At 36.4% G+C, this 23,174-nt stretch overlaps 1 protein-coding gene across 9 annotated transcripts in view; it reads right to left on the bottom strand.

The window, feature by feature from the left end:
• Smg6 (Smg6 nonsense mediated mRNA decay factor) overlaps positions 1-23,174 on the bottom strand; it is a 58,084-nt gene that overhangs the window by 3,489 nt on the left and 31,421 nt on the right. For all 9 annotated transcript variants that reach the window (XM_077438298.1, XM_077438301.1, XM_077438303.1 and 6 more), the window contains 3 exons: positions 20,973-21,259; positions 19,362-19,562; positions 6,923-7,079 (listed from right to left, as the gene is read on the bottom strand). In XM_077438298.1, the coding sequence (XP_077294424.1) occupies positions 6,923-7,079; positions 19,362-19,562; positions 20,973-21,259 (645 nt within the window). The remainder of the gene's footprint in view (positions 1-6,922; positions 7,080-19,361; positions 19,563-20,972; positions 21,260-23,174) is intronic.

Genomic DNA, 23,174 nt, shown 5'->3' with positions numbered 1-23,174 from the left:
TCCAAATAACATATTTTATCACATTTTCAATGTACATACAGATGTACGTAATTTAAAAAATCAACACTTTACAGTAAACATTTTCTTATTTAAATTAAAATTGAAGAATACCAAAAATGAAGAATACCAAAAATGTTGGCGAACATTGTATTTAACGATATGTATCGGAAATCAGTAAAAATTAAAAAAAAATTACAGTGTGGCATGATATAATACAGATCGAAAACAAATTATCAAATAATAACTCGCTCAATGTCGCGTATGCAAAAGATATCGTTTTCAAAAAATAAAATGTACGAATTTGAAAAAAGTCGATACTATCGGTATTTCTTTTTTAATAACGGTATTACCAAAGCCTAATTTTCGGTCAAATACCAATACTACCAGTATCAGTACTTTCAATATTGCAATCCCTAATTACAATGCAGCAGATATGCTCAAAGTCGAGTATGCTACTTTAATACCACGATTGATATAAGTTAACCCATACTGAGTCCTCATGAGTCACTCAAATGTTGCAACTTTACGAGTAAATCAAATTAGCGGACTCGATCTGAGTGCACTCGTAAAATATCGATCTAGTATAAGGAAGAATAGTGCAGACATTATATATAACAACTTAATATATGTACATACATATGTATGTACGTGTGTATTTCTAGGAATACTGTAATCTTGTAACAATATTAAATATTTACATGTACATAAATAATTTTCAGGAAAAAAAAACAAAATTATATTTAATGTATTTATATTGCAAATTTTGCAAAAAAAAATACAACACACAAGCTATTTCTAAGATTTTTCTAGCATGCTATATCGGAAAGCCGAATTCGAAAAACTGAGATAAAATATGTTAGTATTTACATATATAAATTCGCTTATATTATATATGTAAATTCTTTTGTTCGATAATTAGATTTATTCTACATATTTATATAATAATACAAGCTAAGCATATCGCATATGCATAAAGTCTTAAAAAGCTTAAAATGTGAACGAACTTGACATGCTGATAAGCAAACGTCTGATTACGCTTCATAGATAAAGTTTTGCAAATAGTTTGTTTTTTTTTTATTTTTTATTGAGCAATTCTTCTACCATCTTATATGAAGTGTACAAATTTTCATCGCCCAATTTTTGTTTTGTAGACAAACCAAAAATTGGGCAATCAATGGTTTGAAAAGCGCCAATTTATACGGGGACAAACAGAAAGATTCCCCATAAATATACTAAAACGGCAAAAGTTAAACAAGTTTCCAAAGTATATACGACACTTTGAGTATAATAAAACAATACAATTTGAATAATTGCCTTCTGACATTTTCATTTTATACACATTTTCCAGATACCATATAAAAGGGCAAAGAAAATTCCTACACACACAACATACTCATACATATACATATGTAGGTTATATAAAAACATAATAACTTTCAACGAATTGACATTGCATCGGCAGCACTAATAGAGCAAAGCGTGCCTCTCACGTACATTAAACACGGGAGAGGAGAGACATTAAGCCGCGGTCCATATCTCCATCAGTGTGGTTCGCGTGCAAGTGCAATTAATGCAACACCACAGAATACGGGCATAAGACCCGATGTCTTGGCGAAACATCAGAACGCGACCGCATACGTGTGTATAATAATACGATAACGATCTCGGCGACCTACGCAATGGCGAACTTCTACTAAAAGTCCCCATTATTAATCTCGTTGGAATGGAGCGGACGATGGAAACGATGACGACGTCGACATCGACATTAGGACGAGCTGAATGTGCATAATCTGTGTTTGGAAACCGGCTGGAAGTGGATTCCGGAACCGAGCGCGACACATGATACCCAGCTGTGAAACATATGAGATTGCTGGGAAGGCAACAAAGAGCGAGAAGAACAGGAGGCTGTTGGAGAAGACGCCCACGTCTCGATCCAACGAGCGATTGATGTCGACAACTGGAGTGAAGATTGCGTGTACCAAACGCACAAATTCACAAGCAGTAATTGTAAGTACGAGGAGGCCCCCTATATTCATGATTGCTTACATCCCGTCTCGCAGGTGAAGAAGTTGATCAATTAGCAATTTGTCAGAAGACTATTAATAGAAATTGAAAACGGTACTCGGAGTGTGTGTGTGTGTGTATTTTCATCTCACATGTTATGTTCTGTGGCTATTAATGTCTATTTCCACGCAAAAAATCATTTTTTAAATTTAATTGCGAGATACTAAATCTATATGCGAGATATTATATATTCTTTATCCAATTATACTATATCACTTTATGTTTATCCAATTATATTATATCACTTATGCATTGTCCTATTTAGTCATATTTTAGTTTTTATTCTTTTCTCTTTCATTTGTTTGTCTATATGTACTAGATATGTTGTGTATTTTGTAAAAATCTATAATTGGGCTCAGATGTTATTTTGTTATATGTATTCTTTATTTTTATGAATTTCTACATCTGAGGCCTGATGATTTTTCAATAAATAAATAAATATGCGATGGTATTAAAGCTTCAAATCCCGAGATCCCGGTGTTTTCTAGTACCGTGAATCCCGGTACTGAAACTAGCCTGAATACCGGGATTACGGTGCTGGCAGAAATTTCTTTAAAAATGTTATTTTTACAAAAATAATTTGGAAAAAAACATAAAACAACATTATATAAAAAACAATGGTGGGATGAGTAATGATAGTCATAGTCCATTTGTTAGCCACACGTTTCCACGAAATGGTATGAACGGCCTGTATTGTGTCGCAGATATTGTGCTCAACCGCAATGATATTTGAAGCATATTTTAACTGATTCGAACTCAGAATCGACTACTTATCACGTTTTCATGATCTAGAAAAAATGTGTGTGTCTGTGTTTCTGTGTGAGTGTCTGTATGTTTATTGTGTGTCAGTGTATTTTGGGGATTTTTTGAACACTGTTCGTCCTATTGAACTGAAACTTAGTATTGGTTACTGAAATTTTTATCGATACACTGTAATTTATTTTTGTATCATTGGAAGTATTTAATTAAAAAATCTCGCCTTGCCTAAGATCATAAAGGAAGTACATATACTGACATAAGATGTTATAAACATGCATCGAAAAACATATATACAAAACAATTCAATCATATTGTGTCGGCGAAAATGCAATTTACATTGCAATCACTCTGGATTTAAAGTGAATGTTTATTTGCAGTGAAAATAGCAATTTCAAGATTGCATTTTGAAAGCACAATACCAGATTCAAAACCACCGTTTGCCGATGGCAAATATTATATCATACAATGTCGATGCACAGGTACAAACATAGTGTGAGAAAGCAAACAGGCGGCTTGAACTGTACAAATGTACAAATTACTACGACAAACAGACTAAAATGCAACCTACGAGCGCACTCCTTCATCTTTTAAGACAAATCTGAAAAAAAAAGTAAGAAACAATCCACAAATGAACCGTTAAACGAAGGTCTTCATTAATATTCAGCGCCGTTTAAAATAAGCACATCAACATTTCTATAATCAACGAAAACTAACAGTTTTTGAAAAAATACATACAATACTTGATATTTAGCATACAAATGAATATATTTGCATCCCAAGCTAATTTATCAGAAGTGTGCAATATTAAAACCTATCTCCTCGGCATTTGACTAGTCCAAAGGTCACATGCTACTTTTTTTGCCTCTTACACTATATTAATGCCAGCGCCGATCTAATAGAATACGGCTGATTATGCGATAAATTAACGATCAAATTTATCAGTATGAATGGAAGCGATGTTTGAGCACTGGCCCCATATACGGTTGGGTAACGGGACCCGAGAGTGGCCCCTGACCCCGAAGCCTGCGCCCCTCATCTTCCTCATTGGAATACGCCCGGAGCCCTATTAAACTCACACAACAAGATCGCCAACGTGTTATTAACGCCGTTTATTCATATCCGCACACGATGCATTCACCAGTCGATCGAGTGCCAGGCAATGGGAGGAAGGTACAGAAATGCACATCATATATGCGGAATTTTAAACGTGACGATCTTGCGAATTGCGCGAGGGGTTACGGGGATAGCTCGGCTAACTGCACCGCGTGTCGCGAGCCTGAGCGCATTAAGAAAAGTTTAGATGCGACAAGGGATCTAAACATGTCGCGATACCAATCTAAACAAGAAGACAAAGGCCATCCAGCCGACATAATTTACCACACATTATGTCCGGGATGCGCGCGTATGAAAACCTGAAGCGCAAACAGAACCATCGCGAAAGTGAAGACATTTCGCATGGGTTATGTAATAACAGGACTCGCGAGTGTGCTCGGATGCCGCGAGAGATGACCGGTTCGATAAAGAAGTTAAATTTAGACGACAGGTTAAGCTGGATTTATTTTAGGACGAAGTAGGTTTATGTAATTAATTATTTAAAATACTCGAAAAGGCGGCTTTGCCAATGGGGTCAAAGGATTCCCAAAGTAATTTGCATTTTTAAAGTTTTAGCTTTTTTGACAAGGGGAGTAAATCCGAATCAGATATAAAACGAAACCTTAACGAGTGACGGCTATCGGTTGTTTTTAAAAGTTCAAAAACTTTTGCGTAGCCGCTGATGTTTCGATGCGCATTAAGTATTCGTGTCAAAAATTAGTGATGGGAAAATTGCGTCAAAAGTTATCAGCATGACGTATGAAATTTTTACATTTTAAGATCTATCTACATATATTATCCAGCACTGCACATCAACAGTTCGGCATAGCACTGCACGGAAAAGACTACTTAAATTCATACTCAGCACTCAGTTTTGGGTTCGTTCAATGCTTTGGTGAGTGCAAAGAAAAATCGGCTTACATGTACATTACAGTGCGCGATGATACGGCACAATATTGCTTGCGTCGTTTCGTCCAGTCAATATTTTCACAATATTTCCTTAATACGGGTGCACTCACCACTATAATGTCACGTCATGCATGAATATTTGGCCAAAAAAAACCGATTTTGCTTGATACGACGTCTCTGTGACATGTACTGCTGTGTAATATGAACAGATCATGTCGGTTACTGCTGTTACGGATACGCCACGTACATTTTACAGAACATATGAATGTACTAAAAAATATTTTTCGTACTGTTGTTGACATGCAGTTTCAGGCTTAAGATACTTTCTTACAGTGGTGCGTGGTTTTTTTTAGATACTTTCAAACATGCGAAGAAGCGCAGCACCTCTACCCCATATTCATGGTACACCGTCCCAAAAATCCCCCTGTAGTGTTTTCGGTGATATTATATTCTTGTGTTTATCCTTGCTTGGCGGTGACCGATAACCATTAATCCCATATTTGAAGAAATGTAGGAGAAACTTGTCGGTTACATGTGGATATGCATACACGTGCGATCATCAGCTCGTGCACAGCGGGAAGCCAAGGACAAATGACGTCCCATACCATCCAGTTTGTTTTAGCCCTTCTGTTAACACTTCTATCCTGCGTAACCTTTTTTTATTCTCGCATGCTCATAGCATACTTCATACTGCCTTTGTATAGATTTGGTAAATTTTTCTAATCGCTAAATACTAATTGGACAAATTTGACCATTGTCTTTATTGATCAAACTTGCAAGCCAATGAAAACTAATGCTTACAAAAATATTTCAAGATGACTGACCACGCAATGTTTTTCATTTCTCTCGTAGATTTTCTACTCAAATATACGTACGAAAAAAAGTCGCTATGTACATATTTATATACAAACAATAATAATAACCTATGGAGGTAGCAACGTTTAAAAATCAGGTAGACAATATAAAAAAAAAATTCTGCACATTAAAAAAAAAGTTTAGTAAGATTTGCTACCCCCATAATCTAGCGATATATGGGCCAAGTTTCGCGAATATACAACAGGGTCGTTCCAATAAAAAGCGTGTGCAACGGTGTATAATATAAATTACACAGAACATCCCCTACAATTTAACGGAAGATATACACATACGAGAGCGTAACAAGTTCGCAAACGAGCAACGCTTAAAATATGCAAATGATCATTAGAAAGATTAATTTTCACAGTTTACGAACTCGAGATTAACACATAGAGTACAATGCACAATATAAATTGTAATGTGTGATGGGGTTAATGAACCGCCACATATATTAAACAGCATTCTCAATTACCGAGCCTATTCACAGAGAGTCCTAAGAAATTGGCGCTCAACTCAATTTCGAACGGATCATTCATCCGTTAATACGAAGAGATATATATTTTTAATCAATATAATTAACACGTTGCCCACGACGTTAATTGCAAATGGTCGAAACGAACCATGCGAATCGGCGCCGGTGCAAAAATAAACAGGTTGATGGTAAAATTTCAGGAATGGACGAGTGCTTTGTAAATTTGCTGAAAACGCACAGTATGCAGACGGCTAATGTTTTGCGCAATCGACAATTCCAATGGCGTATTTCGCGTGGAGTATTTAGAATTCCTTTTGGATAAATATTTGTATGGTGGGGCACAGACAAAGCGATCCATCCGAAGTGGAATTTAGAAGCCAGCCGTAAGTTACTTAACGTCAGATGATAATCCTCCGGTTCGATCTGATTGCATCCAAATGTTAAATAAACGGTAAAAATCTTTTTATCGCGGCTTAGTATAGTATAAAAGATAAATTTCATAAATCAAACTGTTTTTCATACTGTAGATATATTTACATACATACATACATGCCTGAATAGATATCCAGCGTAGAGTCGACAAGAAGATTAGTATGAAAAGTGGTCAACATTACGCGCAAACGAGGGGGACAAGTTTCAATTCTGTACGTCGTCACATACATGAGTGCAACGTGAACGCGTTAAATAAGATTTTGCATTTTACACAGGCGGCAAATCTTCAGAAGGATATACATATGTATAAAGTAATTATAATGTGTGTGCAGCACTCACCGACTAAGGGTACGACCAGGGTGTATGCCGTGTTTGCTTCGGGAGCAATCAACCTTTGCAATCGAGGTAAATGGTCTATGAAGCAGTTGGTGTCCGGAACCAAATATCGAGGACGCACTTCCAACTCCACTGATATCTGTCCTTGTCTCAGCAATGCCTGAAATAATAAAAAAAATAGTCTGTTAAATAAAAAGTTTCGAATACATTAAGTAAAAATTAAAATATATTGATCTCTTGCGCAGAGCATTGTCAGTAAGTAACCTTCCTCGCACATTAGCTTTAGAATCAATGATTTTAATATTCCTCTCCGTTCGTCTACATTTTTTGTCTCGGTATAATTCAAATTGACATACACTTTACGCACAAAGGTTTTATAAGGAGGACTTTTGCAAAAGTCCATTAACGTTTTTTTTTTAAAAGCATGCAAATTAATTTCTTAAGGATTTCCTTTGTAATCTCCCCTTTCTTTCATGTTTATTTTACTACAGTACATATTTAAAATAAAATATTTTAAGTCGTCAAAAAAAAAACGACGATTCGGAATGAGCTACGAAAATATGTACAATATTAAATTTGTATAATGAAAGCTGCTACGTAAATTAATAAATGTATATATTATATATACAGATCCGAAATAATAAATAAAGTTATTCCAATAATTTTAAAAATTCCATTGAGCAGGCCTTAAATATAGTATTTATCTATTTATTTCACCGTGGTGTATTTTGTTTCTTTTCTGTTATATTTTTGACCATTGTGGCGCATTAGGAATTCCTGTAATGCTACAATGGTCCAAACTTTAAACAAATAAATATCCAAGGTCTGGCCATATCAGGGCTCGAGCCCATGACCCCTCGGCATCATACGCTAACCGCTGAGCTATGTTGCTGATAATAAATAATATTACATATATGTATAAGAAAAAAATGCATACGTATCGCTGGCGTGCCGTGGAAATCTCCTCGTTTTTATCGCACAGACTTACTTACGTATGTGCGAACAGGATGCAAGAGGACTCGGTATAACGTCACCGAGTCCCCTTGTATCCTGCTGGCACACACGTCAGTAAGGCTGTGTAATAAAATAGGGCGATTTCTAAACCACGCCATTGAACAATTTTAGTGACCAATAACTGTAAATATTGTACAGAGTACATTTATTGAGACTATTTTCGAGGGAAGAAAACATGATATTCATACTATGTAGCGCATATTGTGATATTCTGATAAAATACACATTGTTGAGATAAAAACGATGTATGAACATAATCGTTGTCTTCGTTAAAGATATTACGTAATTTATTTCGCTAAAGCAAAAACAAATTATATTTGCGAACAGATATTTGCTAACTGATAAAGGCATGCACTTTACATGCAACCAATATGCCTGTACTGTTAAAAAGCTCGAATTAACATCAAACTGGAAAATAGCCAACATTACCACGTCAATCCACCAGAAATACCAATGTCTTTTATGCCAACACTATTTTTATAAACGGAACAACCGCCCTATATAAAACCCCCCTCTACCTCGCGAATAACGTCCGGACTCGTGCATACATACATATATGGATCTCTTTTGTCCGTTCATATTGCACCTTCCGAAAGGTCAACTGAAAGCGGCCACCCCTGGCATATAGCAGAAATAGACAAAAAGGAGAACAGTTAGATTTTGCGCCTGTTTCGAGCTACACGACGCGCATGCGAAGAAGCCGGCGTGCACAGACCAAATGCGCGACGACCCAATTACACGAAAACCAAACATAAGTCAAGTGGCGAAAAATTCCAAAAATGTGGATCCGAAGAACGGAGCTCCGACCCATGCCGTTTTCTGTATTAGACGGAATAGGTGACTGGTTAACTGTTAAGTTGTCGATAGTTTTGTCATGCAAAGGGCGGCGCCGGCCACAGCGGCCAATTATATCAGGCGCCAACTACATACAGCCTAAAGACAACCAAGTCCACACTAGAATGAAAAAAAGCCATTAAATTGCTGTTCTGGAGTCGTAGCCAAGCATCTGATAAATCGACCACAAGTTAAATTCGGTGAATATTATAATGAACAATGGTTGCATTGAGTGGTTTTGACATGTGGTAGTGCACTTCCTGTTTGTTTTCATCATTGGTTAGCCATAATAAATGCACATAAATAGTTCATAGACAAGATATGTAGTTCAGTTATTTTACGCCATTTAAAATTAGAAAAAAAGGGTGGGGGGGAGAAAGAAAAATGTGAAAAGGGAAAAAAGTGACATTAACGGCGTTGAGTAAAAGCTTCCAATACAATACATTCCTTTCCAATAGAAGCTTTCGGGGAAAATATTTAAGGCCTTAAACACAATCCTATCGGTTAGCAGATCGCCATGATACAAAGGTCCGATAAGAGAACCTCTGAAGCTGAACCTGTCGAGAAGCACCTCTCTCTCTTAGCATTCATTCCAGGACCATTTTCAATCAACTGAATATGACTAATTTTAGAAAATCTTTACAAAATTGACTTGTTCTTGAACTAACGATTATCAGCGTTGTTTGGGGTTGCTCGATGGATGAACGTAGGAAAAACTCTTGAAAGAGCTCTGACTAGGGTGAACATATTTCACAGGACTCGAAACGGGACGCTCCTCATAAAATTGTCCCCCCTCCTTATTTCAAAAAATGTGTAGTAATTTTTCCTTTAAATATCCATTAATATTGTCAAGTAATTATTGTTTTTTCAGTATGTACCATTCTTATATACAAGGAAAATAGAAACAAGATAAAAAAAATTAACATAATATTAAATGCTCATGCGCAGCAGGCTGATTTTTTCTGAAGCGTTTAAAATTAACATATAAAAATAACTACAAATTTTCAAAAAGATATTCTAGGTTTTTTAATTATAAAAATTATATCCAACTGAAATTTAATTTATTTTTTTGTTAAGTAATATAATTTCACCAGAACGTACATTTCTTTAAAAGAAAAAAATGTAACAAGTAAAAAATAATTATAATATAATATAATAACGGGACGAACGCAAAGCACGTAGAAATCGGGACTGTTCCGGCCAAAACGGGACGTATGGTCACCCTATGGTCACCCCTCTGACCCCTTCAAAACTCGTGACTCCAAGTCAATCGCTTCTTATCAGTTTGCCAATTCATCTAATTGTTAAAACGGTTTCAACCAAATTTCCCACCTATCCTCATTTGTCACTTTTAATCTAATTTAATTTATAATAATAATATTATAAATTAAATATGTAATATGTACAAATTTGGCTACGGGTGTCGCCTTGGGCTAGCCCATAATGGCACCATGGTAAACATAATCTATCACAACAAAATTAGATAATGTGAAATTTGATCTTAATTTGAAAACTGTGTTGCATAGCGGACGAACAAGCATTGATTTGCATATATGTACATATATAGGTATTTATATACTAGTTTTTACCCGGCTTCGCTCAGTGTTTGTAATATAAACCTCTTAAACATGGCCAATCTAATATTAAATTTTATTAAATTTATTTGAACAGTTTTATTTTATTTAAATTTATTTGAATATTCATTTCGTTTTTTTATTAAATTGAACGTCACAGACTCTACGAACCAATCAACCAAACAAACAAACATACATACATTCAAAGTCTCTTTCTAAATTATATATTAGATACATATAGTAATACTAATCTGAAAATCTGCAGTTAAACCGGCCGTCTTAAATGTGTACGATACATTTCAGATATATTTGCGTAACCCCTAGTATGTAGTATAATATATGTAAACCCAAACGGAAAACAAAACCCCCAACTTTTCCAAACTTCAAACAAAACACACATCGCAATTTTTCATATGTCCAAATGGTCATAAATCAGACGCGTGAGCCGAGATCAATTTTATTGTCGGTGCAAGCGATGTTATGGGGCGCGGGTCGCCGGTCTATTTTGCATTCCTAGACAGACAGCATAAATCATAAGTGAATTGGTCTCGATCTGTACGTATATCTCCGGTATCGGATCGCAGAGTGGCCTCCGCACTGGCTGCATCACAAAACAGTGTGGGTCGAGCGAGGCTGCCGTGGCGGTAGCTGAAAATATCAACCGAGATGGGGATACATGTGTGTGCATGTGCAACCTGAACACTATCATCACGCCAGACTGCACACGGCCTGTGAAAGCTCACGTCCGATTAATTTTCAATCGACGTCTATCTTGTACATGTAAATCTATATAAACACTGGTTAGATTTTAATAAAAAATAAAATCTCAAATTTTTAATGCATACTTTGTCGTACAGGCCGTTGGCGTTGATCTCGCACGAGAAGGACTCCATACGAGACTCATTATTCATACTGGAGATATCGGAATCGGTGAACCGAGGGCGGTTGTTTATGTATGGCCAACTCTAATCTGATACATCATAATCAAGTTACCCAAGGGCCATTGTGAATATAAATAAACCTGGCGACGAAAGGCAATACGGTACGTGTGGTTGATGAAGGGCATGTGAATCTGCAATGTTTGCGAAGCGCACAGCGTTAAAAATGTTTACAGTAAACCGACCGAAAAACCTGCCATCGCATTTACATATTAACGCGTCTTAATTGGAAACAATGTAAACATTTTTATTATTTTCTTTACCTGCGGAAAAGAGTGAGAATTTCAGGCGAATTAATTCAACCTAATGGTAATCGCGGTTGATTGTACTAAACACTTAAAATCATCGAGCGACATTCGCACTTTGACTTGACTATTTACTACTATCAGAGTCTTCTTGGATACGTCAATTTTGTTTATAAGATCGCTCCTATCCCATAAACTAATTGACTATTTCATAGATTCATCCTCTTTAAGGTCCGTTTATTATACAGAACTGCACGTCAACAGCTCTGCACAATACTGCACAGAAAAGTCTGTTTCTATTCAGGGCCGCCGAGAGGAATCCCTGGCCCTGGAAAATAATTACGGGCCCTATGATAAATTAAAAATGAGATATTATAGATATATTTTTAATATGCGAAAAATCTATTAGAACTAATAGAAAAATGCCTATATGTTGGTTATTTTTTTAAATAATTGGATAAGAAAGTATGATATAACAGGTACGATTTCACATGGACACTTAGAATGAGCGGATCGAAAAATAATAAACATTTAGTATTAAATAAATATATGTATTTTTTCCAGTATGTATAAGTTCCAGGTCCGGGCCCTGGAACTTTACCCCAGCTTCCCCCCCCCCTCCCTCTTGTCGGCCCTGTTTCTATTCATACTATACAGCACTATACTTCTATTCATACTATACAATACCATATACGTTTTGGAAACGTTCATACTTGCTTAGGAAGAGTGCAAGGAAAAATCGGCTTACATATACAGCATACTAGAGCGCGATGATACAGCGCAATATTGCTCGCGTCGTTTCGTCGATTCAATAGTCACAATATGACATTTCCGAAAATATTCATATACACGTGGCAGCACTTTCCTTAATACGGGTGCACTCGTCACTATAACGTCACGTCATGCATGAATATTTGGCCAAATAAAATCGATTTTGTTTGTTACAACGTTTCGGTGACATGTACTGCTGTATAATATAAATAGATCGTGTCGGTGTTTCTGTTTCAGTTACGTCACATACACATTACGGAACATGTGAATGTGTCCATATATAATGTACTAAAGACTATTTTTAGTACTGCTGTATACGTGGAGTTGTCGATTTCAGCTGTATGGTATAAACGAACCTTTATACGGGAGGCTTCCAAAATTAACTAACAAAACAAAATACATACTAGAAAACATTCAACATCTGCAGTAGTGAAATGTGGTTAGATAAGCTGACATAATTCATAAGTGCATTAATCATAATGAAACTCTGTATGACAATCATACGCCATATGAAATCAGTCCCTGGTTTGCACGTTATGGTGTGTGATCGTAATTACAATGGAAATTGGTAGAATTTATATAAACAGTATAGCAGCACTTTACTAATGGCGTTACTGTATATGGCGTGCGCTCCAATTCCGTATATACCTCAAGTAGAGTAAAAGCCAAAATTTGATATCTAATCATGTGTGTGTGTGCAAAGTAGATTCCAAAAACAGAATATAGTAAAAAATTGCGATTTCTGAGATCGGAAAAATTCCATTCACACAAAAAGTAAACGAACATCCCCGATATAAAAAATAACGGTCAGATCGAAACGGCACGACGTCGACCTCGATTAAAACCATAAGATTACCATCGGTGACGTACTGCTGCCAAATTGTATTGTAACAAGATGGGCAAATTCGACGACATTATCGACACATCGCGACGTCCGACATCTGCGTGGCCGGCTGTGCCCGCTGCGAAGCACGATTTGTATGTTAAGTCCAATTAAGTTATGCCATACATTGTTATTTCCGCGTGATGTGGAGCTTACGCTCCAAGGAGATCATTAACAATTATCTCACGGCCGATAGTGGTACCGTGCCGACCATAAATGTTAGCCGATAACCTCTTCCACACACGTCCTGCGACTTAAATTGGACCTGAAACGGATATCTGCAGCTAGACAACGCACTATCCGCTAATAAACATCGCTCTATATATGCACATTGCAAAGAGCGTTGTTTTAATCGCAGACATTTCGAGAAACACGCACACTAAATTGCCACGTTTCGCAGAGATAAACGTCTAATAAAAATGTCGCCGTCTTACTATACATATATACCTATACTTCAGAAGACAACCCTTAGGAGGCAGCTTCGCATTGTGGAAAAGAAAATAAAATCACACAATACGAACAAGGTTATGGTTCAGTGGTGTCAAAAACTGTGATTGATTTTGCAATTCGTCTAAAAACAATTGAATGATTTGTTTTTGTGTGGGACGAATGGAACATTTTACCAGCCGCAGTGACAAAACACGTTCCGGCACTTTGAGGTGTATTAATAATGCTGTGTCCATATCAAATAGAACTATCTCGCGTGGAAAAGCAATGAAATGCTCCAGCGCCTGCCTGCCTAGACTGTTTTTGTTTTCGACCACCTACGCGACCGTTTCCGATAAGTAACCACTGAGAAAAATCGTAGTTTAAAAATACATAGCGTTTCAGATAAAAAAAATTAATGTATTGAATTACATATTCATACATATATTTAAAAGATAATACAATACATTTTGGATGTGAATGTAGACAAAGCTTAACTGTGTGAGTATATGTTATGCTAATCCCAAACTGAAGTAAAAAACTAAAGATAAACTACATACATACATATGTATGTACATACATTGTTGGTATATGATACTTAGTCCGTAAATAAGACAAAGAAACTGGATGAATGGGTTTATATACCCCTGCATGAACTGAATGAGTGAAAAAAAGCTAATGACTTTCCTGTGATTTGTATCAATGAATGGACTGATTTTCATGATGAAAGAAAGACGATAAAAGATTACGAATAATGTCAAGGAAGAAACACATATGATGATGTAAGCAGATTGGAATATAAAGTCCCTGAAAAAGGCATACTAAAATAAATTTGTAAATTATGTAACTCAGTGTCGATGAAAATCAAGTTAAGTATACTTGCTGAAGTAACACCCCCCACCCCCCACCTCCTACGTGACGTCACATTTATTTTATTGGATTTATGCTGACAGCTCAACATGTTTACACACACAAAAAAACTTGCTGGATAAATCGCCATTCTACCTAATTTATCAAGCGATTAGACTTAAGGTCAAATAGGAAAATTAAAATAATTCAGTAGTGATCCATTACGGCAGTTTAAGCATAATATGCGGGAGAAAACATCCTTTTATTTTTCCAATCCTGCAATAAATGTTTTCCCCTTCATTTGGTTCGGTCGCAAAAATAAGAGAAACTATAAAAGTTTTCCACGATCCCGAATGACCCGACCCGGTTGCGAATCAAACATTTTACATATTTATATGTTTTGCGTAATAAAATGTCAAATGTAGTAGGACCGCGACAAGGAAATAAATACGGTTTTTTTTCCATTTTCGGCCCAAATTGTACCGCAATAAAATCCCTCATTCCGTATAAAGTATTAACGGGTCAGACGGCGAGATGGGAACGGGGGAGAGTAGAGGGAGTCCGCCGGGCAAAAAATACCCCACCGATGAATAAATAAAACGGTCCAAAAATAAATGGAACCGATCAATACCCAGCGGCTAGGCGCTGAGAGAAGAGCAAACATCAAAAGCAGAGAGCGAAATAGAAGTGAAATCTATTCGATTAATGTTTCAGTGCGATAAAGTGCACCCGTAAACGCAAGGGTTCGCCGGAAAATGGAAGATAGGCGGTTCCGTTCGATTAAATGACCCCTCTTTTCCAAATGCATTTCATTGATTACGAATTTTTCACCGCAAAGATAAGACGTTGTTATAAATCACTACAATGTGAGTATATTTATTTTATTTCAGTCAGATACTATAAAATTTTTTTTAATGATTATTTTTTTAGTCTCGGTGTGTCCTAATTTGGACGGACAATAATACAAAGTATATATATGTACATTATCAAATTTAGAAGTAGTAAGATATTATATACACATAAATACAAGATATTCATTGTCATTTTATGTTAGTTGATTTGTTTTAAATTTGAAAGAAAACTTCGCCTAATTTGTATAATTAGTCGACTCAACTTAGACTTTTTGACCTGTTATTTAAAGGAGCTGTTAAGTGTATCACAAATTTAAAATAAAAGAAAAAGAATGCTGAAAATATCGTACTTGTTCACTGTTATCAAAGAGAAGTTTCATCGCCTTCCGATTTTTTCGAAAACTTATTTTTTTTCACTTGACAATTATTTGAATACATACTTAAATGATATTTAAAAGCTAAAACCATCCCTTCTACACAAAAATTCTTCAAAGCAAGGAGCACGCATTAATTAGAATTATTAATAATTAACCGAAAATTATTTAATTAATAATTTATTGGTAATTAATATAATTTTATTGCACAAATTAGTTAAATAAATATATACCGATGGATACCGGTAATACCGGTAGTGGTAATTTTTTTCCGGTAGCACCAGTAATGAAAATAGTTCGTATTTTTGACGATCGAATTATGATAAAACAGTATGTGTACATATAAGTGAAATACAAATTGGATAATGGGGGGGCTATTTTAAAAATCAATTCGCGTTAGAACCGTGGATATTTTAAAATTTAACCTAAATCTCTGCCTAAACTAAACTAGCACTGTGGTATACATAACAGTTATGTACATACATATAATACGACCTCATCATTTATAGACGGCAAATTAAATTTCGAGCGCGTTTTACAGCGGTACGTAAAAAGCATAATGTATAGTGACAGTCCTTTGCGAAAAGGCGACTGTAAAAATCGATTTCGTCCGTGGAAAAAAAGAACATCAAATTGAATGTGTACGACAAAAACGATAATCGGCTAATATGAAGCGAGTTGCGAATTTTCACAGGCACAATGCGAAAGGATAAAGATGACCGAGCGTGGCATCTCGCGTCCAGCCGAGCGGATCACATCGATTTGCGATAGGAATCCGTGGTCCACCTGCTCGCTAGGACACCATCTAACGTTACTTGCATTTTATACGCACTGATTCTCCCGAATGCAAAAACCCACGGAATGTCCTAGCTCCGCGCGAAAACAAATGCAACAAAAATCCGAGACCATTCCGGGAGCAGTGCCCTCTGGTCTCCCATTTTTCTCGCGAATTCCACAGACCTAGTGGGGTTGACGAATCACGGCGATTATCCATGCATTCGTGCCGATTGTTCGAACGATTCGCTAGGATTTTGAATGGCGTCATGAAAACCTACGCCTTTGAATTGTCGAGTAATTCAATTAGCGAGACCAGAAATGCCCTTCACCTACATCAGTTACAGAGATGTTTATAGATAGTAAATTATTTTTAAGAAGAGAGTATGGAAGATTTTTTACGACACGCCATTCGATCAAAATATTGGAATGGTAAATGGAAATATTAAGTTAAAGACACGGAGAGTACGCGGCACATGTTTTTTTTTAGCTAATTTTGCTACTGCAAAAAAACGCTGGTTCGTCAAATCTGTACCGTCGTTTTTGGTGAAATTTTATCTTTGTAATGACTAGAGGTAGGATAGTCACAGTGCTATCCATTGTTCGGCAAACCTTTAACAATGCATTTACAACATTTGAACAATACACGGCCCCCTCAGGCTCCGGTGACTAGTAATGACTAGTCACCGGACCCAGAAGGTGCCGCGTATTGTTCAAAGGTTGTAAATGCATTGTTAAAGGTTTGCCGAACCTTTTTTACAAAGGATTTACAACAATGGAACAATGAATAGCACTGTGACTATCCTACCTCTAGTAATGACATGGGTTTAACAGTTTGAAGAAATGTAGGAGAAACTTATCGAAATAATAAGATCGTACAAATTAATAATGATATGAAAGTACGCCTCTCGATATGCCTAGTGCCTCATTTTTATTTTAGTGTATTCTTAAGTTCTTAACAAACGTGACGCAAATACTTTAACTTAAAATTTTCAGTACTAAACTGATGGTAAGACTATGAACGAATTTACCGTCAGAATCTCATAAATTGATAAAATTTAAAGAACAAAATAGCAATGACTATGCAATTGATAAGTAATAGCATATTTGTAAATACATATGTACATAGAGGACGCTTCAATTTCATTTATGCAACATACGAAGTAGGTATGAGTCAAATTTATATTCTACTAGTGTTGGACCCGTTGATTTCAACGGGTGGTTTCGAAAAGGAATTGAAACACGAATAAAAATAAAGTTAAAGATATTGAATCGACTGGTTTCGGAAAGAAATTGATGCACGAATTACGAAGTGCATGAAATTATTTGTGCATCGCCGACCTCCTGACGCCTTTGCCCCCGATGCCTCCGTCGCTCCGGGGCCTTCGGCCCCAGCGCCGCCGACGCCTCCGGCGCCCCCGACGCCTTCGGCACCCCGGGGGCTTCGCCCCCAGCGCCGCCGACGCCTCCGGCGCCCCCAGCACCCCCGATGCCTTCGGCACCCCGGGGGCTTCGCCCCCAGCGCCGCCGACGCCTCCGGCGCCCCCAGCCCCCCCGATGCCTTCGGCACCCCGGGGGCTTCGCCCCCAGCGCCGCCGACGCCTCCGGCGCCCCCAGCACCCCCGATGCCTTCGGCACCCCGGGGGCTTCGCCCCCAGCGCCGCCGACGCCTCCGGCGCCCCCAGCCCCCCCGATGCCTTCGGCACCCCGGGGGCTTCGCCCCCAGCGTCCCCGATGCCTTCGGCATCCCGTCGCCCCCAGCCCCCCCGATGCCTTCGGCACCCCGGGGGCTTCGCCCCCAGCGTCCCCGATGCCTTCGGCATCCCGGGGGCTTCGCCGCCAGCGCCCCCGGCAATGAAAAAAATGAAAAAACTGAAAAAATGAAAAAAATGAAAAAACTGAAAAAATGAAAAAAATGAAAAAAATGAAAAAAATGAAAAAACTGAAAAAATGAAAAAAATGAAAAAAATGAAAAAACTGAAAAAATGAAAAAAATGAAAAAACTGAAAAAATGAAAAAAATTAAAAAAATTAAAAAACTGAAAAAATGAAAAAAAAGAAAAAACTGAAAATATTAAAAAAATGAAAAAACTGAAAAAATGAAAAAAATGAAAAAAATGAAAAAACTGAAAAAATGAAAAAAATGAAAAAAATGAAAAAACTGAAAAAATGAAAAAAATGAAAAAACTGAAAAAATGAAAAAAATTAAAAAACTGAAAAAAAGAAAATTATGAAAAAAATGAAAATTATGAAAAAAATTAAAAAAACTGAAAAAACCTGAAAAAAACTGAAAAATATGAAAAAACTGAAAAATATGAAAAATATGAAAAATATGAAAAATATGAAAAAAATGAAAAAAAAAAAAATTTTGTTCCCCATACTGGTTGACGGTTGATCGTCCGTCACATACAAATATACAAATATACAAATATACAAATATACAAATATACAAATATACAAATATACAAATATACAAATATACAAATATACAAATATACAAATATACAAATATATTTAGCGACAGTCCGTTTTTATATATATTATTGTCATACAGTCAGATAAAAGAATAAAGAAAACAAAAGATACCTTATGTATGTATTATAGAATTCACACATTTTTATTTCAATCATTATACGTTTTTTTCATAATACTAAAAATGCAATCCCGAATCAAGGACGATACAAATTGAAAAAGCAAAAGCCAAACTTAACTTGTCTCTTGTCATGTTGTTTATATTATTGCTTTTTACTCTATATTTGGACTTAATTTTATTCTAATCATTGTTCCATAAAACAAATAAGACATCAGTTTTCCGAGGGCAAAAGAAAATGCGTTCATTGAGACTTTTGGACAAATGTACATATTCTTCACAGCAACAGTCAAATGTAGAATTTGCGACAATGAAATTACCTGCATCCGAACGCGTCGTTTTTCCAAATCCCTGCGTCGATGTTCCAATTGTCCACGTCGTCGTAACAACTTCATAGTAGCTTCGTCGTTTGGCTCTTCTGCAGCCCAGTTGGTTTTACTGACGACAGGCTCTTCAACTTCAGCGGCACTTTCCTCCTCCTCGCTGAGGCTCACCTCCATTATGTCCGAATCGCCGCTAGACTGCAAAAAGAAATAGCAAAACTTTAATATACAAAAAAAGAAGAGCGGAATACTATTACATATTTAATTACCGACAGCGGTACTCGGCGTAATAATAACACGTTTTCAATTCGCCGTTTATTTAATCGTTTCGGCGAACGTATACATTTCGAATTCAATGCGAAAATGGTCCCCGTGCAAAATTCGACCACGTATCGAGGAGCCCCGGGTTCCTCTCTTTAGCGATACAGTTACCGGAGGCCTATTCATTCCACATCAATGGGGTCCCATGACTTTGCTAAAAACGACGCGCAGTCATTGTGGAGACGGAGAGGATAAAATACGAAATTTGCTCGTGCTGCATCGCTGCCGTGCTGTCTCCACTGACGCCGACTTCCTGTGGCCAACGACCACTATTTCAGACGAGTTTCCGATTTTTTTTACTTTATTTTAAAAGCAAGCAGGTCAGTGAACTGTGAGTGTGTTTAGGGGTGTACTTTAAGGTGCAAAATAAAATTTAAAAATAACACATATGTAGTTCTCAAGCAAAAACATGAAAAGACCTCAAGTTGTGATGGCAACAGCGTGTGCACGAAAAAAAACGAACTTAGGCAGAATATTTAAATTACAATTACGATTAAAGAAATGTACATGAACACTTTCAATGGATAAAAAATATTCAAATCAACAAATTAAGCTTACGAGAAAGATTACCGAAACACAAAATACCTAAACAGTCAAACTCTGTATGTGCACTTCTGCATACTCAGGTTGCTCAATATTGCTGATTGTGATAAATATAATACATCATAACAATCATGAATATTGTATGTCAAGATCGTTAAGGGTGAAAACACTGACAAGCATTCTTGTGCAATTTATTTATTCAGCAATCTTAATTTGCGTTTAATAAACGCGATTAAAATCATAAATTAAATCCAGGAAGTTCAACATATTCTCATATCTATATGATATTAAACTTAATAGAAGTATAATAACTATGTAGTTTATGTGCATATAAAAAGGCAATCAAATGTACATACATATAATATATTGCAATTAATTTAATTTTATGTGTATATACAGAATTTCATTCGTTTGCGAATCAATCAAGATTAAGCACTATTCCAATTTGAACAAACAAATAAAATAAAAGAATAAAGTATACTGTACTTTTAAATTTTCTTTTGACCTTTACATATAATGGAAAATACGAATGTGATAACTGCATTGATTGTTCCAATTGACGTAAATTATATAAAGGTTAAGGCTATCGGTGATGACCAATTTGTTGCAAACCATTCCCAATTTCGTTTCAGCTCTGTAAGGCCGCATTGGAGAAGTTAAGTAGAACATTCGTATTTTATGTACACTGCCCCAGTATTTCAGTTCAGCGTTTATGAAATGGGTCAGTAATTGATCTATACTTACGTCACGACGTTCACGAACATTTCCTCCGACATCATCAGGTTGTCTTCGACGAACGACGGATACGTATTCAGCACGACCAGGGGCGGCCAAGCGACGTTCAAGGGCGGGCGGGTCCAGTCCACACAGGTATACAGTGCCGAAGAAAAGCAACCTTCGAGCTCTGACCGCAAGCTTGGCAGCTTCGGGGTCCAGCGTTCGCGGAGCGTACAAAACTTCAGGGGCACTGTACATCAACGGGGTGAAGCCAGCCAATTGGGTATCCTCGGGCAATCGAACAACGTCATCCTCTGTAATTGTCAAAAAAAACCGACAGTCAAACATCTAAAATGTCATACAATTATTAATATCGGGACTATAACTAAGCAAATTCATGACACGGAATTTTGGGACATTCAAAAAGTCGACCAGGTGCAAATTGAATCTCAGTAGTCGTTACAACAATCATCTACGGGGTGTTGAAATATGGCACAGTTAACTTAACTATATTCCACTTCAAATATAGTATATATATAGTATAAATATATATATATATATATATATATATATATATATATATATATATATATATATATATATATATATATATATATATATATATATATGTGTATATATATATATATATATATATATATATATATATATATATATATATATATATATATACACCACTTCAAATTTTTTAAATAAATTATATTTTATAGTATAGCCAGTGTGACAATTTACATATATTTGTTATTAAATACATTTACAAACATTTTGTAAATTGAAAATGGTTGTGCTTCGCAAGATGAAAACACCATACCGAGAACGCTGAAGAGAGTTCAACGAGTGGTTAGTGAAAAAACCGACACTCGACGGAAAAGCCATTCTCATACGACAGCGCCATAAATATTATGACACATAAACCGCAAAAGCGTTTAAAACTCAAACATTGCATCGAATCGAGGAATGCAAAAGTTTAAAGCCGAGAACGGCCGCCATGAGAACGGTTTTCAGGATGCAAAACTCGATGCATCGATTCTCCGAAAATCCACATGTGTAAGAGCGTACTACGTAAATACTGTGTGACGCAGAGGCTTGATAGTGCTAACAATGCACTATAAAGGTTTCTGTATCACGTACACACAACTTTCTGGAAAATTTATCATAGGTTAGCCTCGTGAGAGGTGCTAGTTACGAGACCATCTTGGTGGACGGCAGCGCGTGATGCTACTCACCTAACCCGCCTTGCCAGAGGTCACTGGGTGTACAATAGCACTATGTGAAAATAATAGCCGGTCACACAGCAATCACCGGCCAGAGTTTGTAAAATATCGATTGTGATAATAAATAAATGCAACAAGCAAATCCATGTATTAGTGTCAAATAAATCGCCTTCGTATTATAATTCCAAAGAAATAAAATAAATAGTAAGTCAACAAAAAATCCTTGATTAAACTACAAGAAAAAGACAACGACTTTAAAATTGTTTCACATTATTTTCTTAATATCAATATATTATATACATAGATTGGAACCTAAATAAAAATCAATCCGAATATTCAAAAGTTTTGTAGTTTGGGTGTCCTTTCAATGTTACCTCAATGTCGCTTTTGTCTTATAATTACAGATTAAATTGGCGGTCTGGAAAATTGGCAAATGGCAAATGAACTTCTTTATTTCGTAATTTTTCCATAACTTAAAGCAATAAGCTAAGAATTTGATATGTTTATGCTAAAATTATTTTTTTTGCACAATCCGGGATAAAAAGCCTCGATATGTGTTCAGAACATTTAAAGAACGGTTCGCATTTGGATAGCACTAAAAGATATGAATTAATTTCTCGTATTGTGCATGGTTGACACAGCGAGGATATTATTCAACAGTGATATTTAGCCAATGCCAATGAAAGCTAAGATGTCCAATCTGTCGAGATTAACCTCATCCAAATCAAAAATTTAGGTATGGATTTAGCGTTCTACAAAATTAATCAATGATTAATTAATTTATTATATATATGCAAAGTTTGGAAAACACTACGATATTGCACAATAGAAGCGGAGCAGACATACTTCTCTCTAGATTTTTTCCCCTCATTTAGAAGCACAGCATCCAAGATAATATCCAGGTTCAAGCGATGGCCGGCTGCTATTTAATATACTACGAGATTTGCGATGCACTTGACCGAGCCCGGCCGGTTCGATTGTGTGCAGTGTGCAATTT

This window comes from Arctopsyche grandis, chromosome 9, assembly GCF_051622035.1.
Source record: "Arctopsyche grandis isolate Sample6627 chromosome 9, ASM5162203v2, whole genome shotgun sequence".
Lineage (NCBI taxonomy): Eukaryota > Metazoa > Arthropoda > Insecta > Trichoptera > Hydropsychidae > Arctopsyche > Arctopsyche grandis.
Note: the sequence above shows the minus strand (reverse complement) of the source record. Positions and strands in the feature narration are given on the sequence as shown.